The sequence below is a fragment of the Brassica oleracea genome, chromosome C8, assembly GCF_000695525.1.
Source record: "Brassica oleracea var. oleracea cultivar TO1000 chromosome C8, BOL, whole genome shotgun sequence".
NCBI classification, from domain to species: Eukaryota; Viridiplantae; Streptophyta; class Magnoliopsida; order Brassicales; family Brassicaceae; genus Brassica; species Brassica oleracea.
In genome coordinates, this window is record NC_027755.1 from 38,941,545 (window position 1) to 38,948,402 (window position 6,858).

At 31.6% G+C, this 6,858-nt stretch overlaps 1 protein-coding gene across 1 annotated transcript in view; it reads left to right on the forward strand.

The window, feature by feature from the left end:
* The window catches only part of LOC106309363, a 10,965-nt gene extending 9,445 nt beyond the window's left edge, over nucleotides 1-1,520 (forward strand). Inside the window, exons 4-7 of the mRNA XM_013746394.1 lie at nucleotides 516-615; nucleotides 803-871; nucleotides 1,113-1,210; nucleotides 1,337-1,520. Of these exons, the coding sequence (XP_013601848.1) occupies nucleotides 516-615; nucleotides 803-871; nucleotides 1,113-1,210; nucleotides 1,337-1,520 (451 nt within the window). The remainder of the gene's footprint in view (nucleotides 1-515; nucleotides 616-802; nucleotides 872-1,112; nucleotides 1,211-1,336) is intronic.
* The last annotated feature ends 5,338 nt before the right edge of the window (nucleotides 1,521-6,858 follow it).

Consider the following 6,858-nt stretch of genomic DNA (forward strand, 5'->3'; position numbering starts at 1 on the left):
TTGAGGGGAGTGGGTAAAAAGGAGTGAAAAGCTCGTTTGTGCGTGTGGAGCCCGTAGCGCCTGAGATCGGTCGATCCACATAGACCGGATCGGTCGATCTGTGGCTGAAACCGTGGATCGGTCGATCCACATTGACCGGATCGGTCGATCCCACGTCCTGTGCGATCAATACTTCATTCGGTCCATTGTTCGGTCCATCTTGCTTCTGAATAAATCCCGAATGCGTTCTTTTCTTTCAAGCTATCTAGTAACCTGCATATTACACTTAAGAACACCAAAACGCATCAAATAGACCAAAACATTAATTAAAACCGACCATTTAATTGCTCCAAAACGAGTTTAAAACCGTTAAAAACACGGAATATCACCTCCAGAAATTCATGCTTCTGAAGTTCAACCATCTTCAAGCTCTTGCAAACTTTCTTTGAACTCCCCGGTATTGTTTTAAATTTCCTTTTGCATATTAGAATTCAACCACCATTGACTATGTTACCTATTGATTCATCCACTTTCAGATATAGTTGGCCAAATCCGTTCAAGACTCTTAACATAAACAACTCTGTTCAAGGCTCTGACATAAACAACTCTGCTGCAACAACCCGATTATGCATGAAAGTTGGTGTCTCAATCATGCTGCCGCGCAACCTAAACCAAGAAGAAGGCTTGAGAAAGAGTTATCGAAGAAGAAGTGTGTGTGCTGATACCAAGAAACAAACTATCACCGACCTAAACCAAACATCTATTCATTCTAAGAAGCCGCTAGTTTCCAGTACATATATCCTGGGGATTTTAACATTACCAGGGTCACGTGACTAACAACATTGCCAACATCGTTTACAGAAAAGCCTTCAATGGCCTCCCACAATCACTGGTATGTTAACTGCCTTCTTTATTAATAGTCATAGCATACACCATCGCCAATGTTCTTTTGTTGGACCTTAAATACGACTGTATACACCATCACTGCCTCTCTTCTCTATCAACCAAATTAAATACGATAAAACGGTCTCCTTTACAAAACATACTTTTTCAGGTTTAGAAGAAGACTATGAGAGTTTCGCCAACATGCTTTCCTCTGTTTCTTTCTCTGTTCTGTCTGTATCTGTCCAAAGAATCATCAAATGGGATCCACTGAACTACAAGACACAGATTTGTTTAGCTCTTTTTCTGAGAACTTACACTCAACGTTCTTCACTCCAACCACAAGCTCGCTCTGATCTGACTCGGACACGGATTCACCAAAGCCATAAAACGAGGATGAAAATCGTAGAGTTGACTTGGCAGATGAGTAACTATATGAGCATCAGAAGGTACAATTGGATGATTCTTTGGCAAGATTCGATTATTTTCTCTTTTATTCAATCTCATATTCCTTATTAAATTTTCTTTTTTTTATTCTTTTTGATTCAGTCTTGTGGTGGAGACAACCTATTATGATTCCTTTTCAATCAAAAGAAGCTTTAATCGATGAGCAGATCCGATATGTTCAGGCAAACGTGAGTTCACGTTTTTTTAGTTGATAATTATTTAGAATCTTTCTTTTTATTTGTCGGTTATAATACGATCGTTTATAAAATAAAAAGTTTGATTGTTCATTTTGTGTCTATAGTTCCAAAACTAGAAGGAGAAAGACGAGCAGCGAAATGATGATGCATTTAAACATAAAGCAAGGAGCTACCACAACCAATAGAGAGACCAAAGTCCGCTGTGAAGGTGGAGTTCGTTGACGGGACATTCGAGAACCATGGTACTGCTGGGGAGTCACCCAAGAAAGTAGTTTCATATTAATTTAGCATTGTTACTTCTTCTTTTTTAAGTCACGCAAGAACTCCATTATAAGTTTTTGTTCTGTTTTCTATTAACGAGATGTGGTTTTAAAGAAGGCTACATATTATATATAATGAACAACAGATAAAAGAAAGAGAGAAATGACGTCGTCTATATACTTTGAGTTTCGTACTTTGTTTTATAGAGGTTGACATATAGGAATCTTGCGTCAATATTAGACTTAGTAATTTCATAAAATTGTAAGTAAACAACACAAATTATCTCCTTAGTGTAACAAATAAACCACTGAAAACATAATTAAAAAAAAAACATTACAGATTTTTAGCTTAAATGTTATCTTTAAATTTACAGTGCTTAATTCTTTTTTCATGTGGTTTACTATCTCTTGCTTAGATCTCAATGATTTAAGACCTAGATATAGTAAGAATCTTTATCTTACGTTGTTATATTGTTTGACTTAATAGATTCCAAAGATTCCTTCCCACCATTAATCTCACTATCACTGCCTCTCTCTCTATCAACCAACCTAATCTATATACGATAAATCCGATCTCTACAAAACATATTTTTGCAGGTTTAGAAGAAGACCATGAGAGATTCGCCAACAATTCATAATCTCCGTCAATACCAACCACCAAAGTCAGTAATTCATTGCAATATAATTATCACTTTTCTCAATTGATAAATTACTCAGTAGACAAATCAAATTCTACAATAGAAATGGTGATGAAATCTCAGCTGGACAACTCAAAACTCGAAGAAAAGAACAACTATTCAATTTCCCTCATCAACGAACAACGAACAGGCCTAATTCCATAACTCCAATTCAATTTCAAACTCTGCATTTAACTTTAACTTATGTTTACCGTAAAACCCGTTACCGTAAAACCCGTTACCGCCAAACAATATGTGAAACTTTAATTTATCCATTAAAACCACTACGACTAAACAAAAAAAAAACATCTTAATCCACTATCTATTACATTTTTAAGTATTACAACACCTTTAATTATCAATAACCCCGCGCTTGGGTGTTTACGACTCAACGCAAACACACATTAAAATGAGACATCATATTTTAATATATTTAAATATATAATTTAAAATATATTATATTTTTAATAATTTTAAAATTACTTAAAAAGAAACTAAATTATTAAAAAATTAATATACAACTAAAACTAAAACAATATTTTGTAACATCAAAATAATAAATGAATAAAAAATATATTATGTTAATAAAATATATTTTAGATTTTAAAGACTTCTAATTCATGTAATATTACAAAATTCAAAATTTGTTTATTACAATTAATATTTTACCATTAGATATATTAAAATAATATTTTAGATCAATATTCAGTTGTCAATTTTTAACTATTACACATAAAAATATATTATTAAGTATGCTTTTTTTTTTGAAAAGGAGGTTTTATATTTTAAGTAGGTTATTGGAGTATTTTTTCTTTTCGTGAATATATTCGAGATGAGATTCCAATCTTTTAAACAAAGATAATTTATGTTCTATACATAATTTTTTTTTACATAACTCTAAAATCTCGGACTTGATTGTTCATATTTTATTAGTTAATTGTGTTACATGTAATAGAAATACTTACTTCAAACTAAAAATATTTTAAAAAAATCAAATTTAAAATTAGTTATATATAATTTAATATACAAAAATGTATATACAAATAAAAATAATAAATGTAACAAATTTAAATATATTATCCGCGCGTATCGCGGAAAAAAGATCTAGCAACACCTAAAAACATCATTTGTAGTAACGATATTAATAGAAATATGTGAAGTTATTATATGGGTTTTAATGAGAAGAAAATGTTTTTTAGCTAGACTTTGGATTTTCCCAAGCTATTATTATGCGTTTGAAAACACAGTGGAAATCAATAGAAAAATCAATCGAAATTTATGTCAAAATTGTTCAGATTAATAAATGATTTAGAACCCCAAAAGATCAGAATTTGATCTTAAGTTAAAGTAATTATAATAAGTTTTCTCTAGTGGTCATGAGTTCATCTGCTTATATATCTCAAATCTATATATAATAGCAAACTATTTTTTTTTATCAATGACATCATCATTTTTTTATAAGAAAATAAAAATTTAATCTAACTGTCAGATTTGTTTGTTATTTTTGATCTAAGGGATAAAAAGTTTTCTTCCTTTGAGTCCCTTACGTCATCAAAAAATTGTTGTGTCATCCATCTTCCTCAATCGTCTCCTCTTCAGAACACAACCCTTCGTATATGGCATCTTTCCTGAATAGTTTCATTCCCAATCAACACAACCCTTTAATCACACCTCTCTGAACAATATATGTATATTTATGTTCCCTGTTCTTACATACGATGCACGAATCATGATAGTAACACATCAGCCGTTTCTTGTAATTAGAGACATTTCAGAGACGTCCCGAGAAGATGTTCCGTGTAGTGAGGGGACAATAAAAAGTTTATGGGTAAACCGAGTTTACAATATGACGCCAGAGGACCTAGAATTTTTGTTCTTCTCTATACCAAAAATTTGCAAGATGATATCAGCTAAGGTCTAAGGAAGCAAGGAATATAATGTGAATCAACAGGAATTTGATTGGAAGGTTGGGGGGATCTGGAGACTGAAGATCGCAGAGGTATGGGGATAAAGGTATGTCGTTTCATGATCTAAAAATCGACCGTTTCATAAATTACGCGGACGAGAATACGTTGATCGGAGTCAGACGTGGCGAGTTAGGGGTGATCGGCAATATTTGGCGGTGGTCCAAGTTTAGTCCGCCTGAGCCGTGTAAATACAAAACGCTGCGAGTAACAAGTGACAGTTCGGATCATTTCCGTTACTGGTTTTATACTTCATCAAATGAAGAAGACGACCACGTGCTTTTAAGCACTTATTTGACATTATTTTTCTCACAGGCCCAATTATAAATTATTCCAAAGGCCCACTTAATCAAATAAACTATCGCATTACAACTTCTTTTTCTTTTTGTACTCATATATTCTTAGAATCGTTAGAGAAATATGTTGGTTCATCTAATTATATAATAAGCTTTTTATTAAACTAACAATAAATTTATCATTAATGTACTTTATTATTTCCTTAAGTAAAATTTACAGAATTGCCTAATGTGGCTAAAGTATATATGAAAATTAATGATTTTGAATAATAAAGATTTGATAAAAAATAGTGTAGCTTCTATCATATTTATTTAATTTTAAACTATTAAATAAATTAAACAACCACAATAACCATATAATAAAAATTTAGATTTTTATGTATATGTTATATTTTGAATTTTTACAAACGGCTAATATATATATATATATATATATCGTTTTAAATTAAACTACAAACCATATAAAATATAATATTTTAGTTTCAAATTTTACATTGAACAATTTTTTCGATAAAATTTTTGAACGATCATTGAAAACTTATTTTTTTTTTAAATTATAAATTACTAAAACTATTAATCCCACAATGAAAACTTTGTTATCAGTAATTTAATTTTTTTCTATAAAAGATATAAATGATCAAAAAAACTATATGAGTAGAAATCATAATTAAATAGACATTAATATTAAAAATATACTAAAATATATTATCTATGCCAGTATCATTTAAATTTAATAACATATCCTATCAAATAAAAAAAAAATATTTTTTGGATTAATAAAATTGATTTATAGGTTCGCACCAATTTGATTATATATTTAATAGTTACTGAATTTTAATTATTTAATATATATTTATTATTTCATAATATGTAAAAATATTTAATACATAAAATAATTTATATATATAATGTTGATCCCGTGCAAGGCGCGGATCTTAACCTAGTAATTATTATTCTTCATGCATTTACTAAAATACCAAAAAATCGAACCAAAACCGAATCAAAATCCAGGTTGAACACCCCTAGAAAGCAAAAACTAACACTTCTCATGGTTTGAAAAAGATAGTAAAAATTCAATAGTCTTAGAGAGAAACCATCATCCTTATCATAAATTTTACAGATATTCTTTTGTTTATTCAATAAGCAAAACAAAAGTTAAAATCTTTATGAATCTTAGAATTGAAAAAGGAATAGGAAAGAAACAATTATTATTGAGGCTTGCATTTTATTTTGCTATATGTTTTCTGGTTATAACCTTTATTTATATGGAAAGTTGTCTCTTTTTAGTTTTAACACTTATGTTTTTTCAACTCTATTTCTCATAAATTTTATTTTGTTATAAATCATTATGTGGATGGCCCATAACCAAGACCAAGACAAGGCCCAGCCGTGGCCAAAGGAGGAGAGAGAGAGTCGGCGGCTGAGGAGAGAGAGTCAGCCTATCCCTTGGCCGACTTAGATATATGATGTTTTCCATTTATCTGTTTTAGATCTTTTCCTATTTCATGTTGTATTAGGTTTTGGATAATTTCCTTTTTCTTATACTTTGTAATCCTTATATAAGGAACCTCTATTGTTCATTAATAATACACAGACAATTCCCCCATTCTTTTACAACACGTTATCAGCACGATCGTCTCTAGATCCCTGAGACAAATCTAAACCTCTCAAACCCTAAAAAGCCAAAACCGGCGACCACACCCAAAACCCTAATCTCGTTCTTAGTTCAATTAAGAACTCAGTTGATCCCTCTTGAATCCTAGACATTCTCAGATCACGTTCCAGCTCAGAAGAACCGTCCAGCTCGCGATCAAATCCGAAGATGCGATCGCACCCGAGACGACCCGATCTCCACGCAGCTCGCAGCCGAGACGCCTCCAGCTCGCGATCGTCTCATCCGCGACCCGATTGGAGTCCACAAGCGTCCGATCGATTCTCTCTCTATCTAAAGGTGGTCCGGTTCTAAACCCCTACAAAACAAAGGTATAACTTAATCTGAGAACCTAGATTGATCAGAAACCCTAATCCATTATTATGGAAACTTTGATCTTGATCAAAACCCTAAAAACCTACAAGATTAAAAATCGACAATCTCTTAAACTAGAAAGATAGAAATCGATTCCTTAGAACTTAAATTGATTGTTCCTGATTTGATT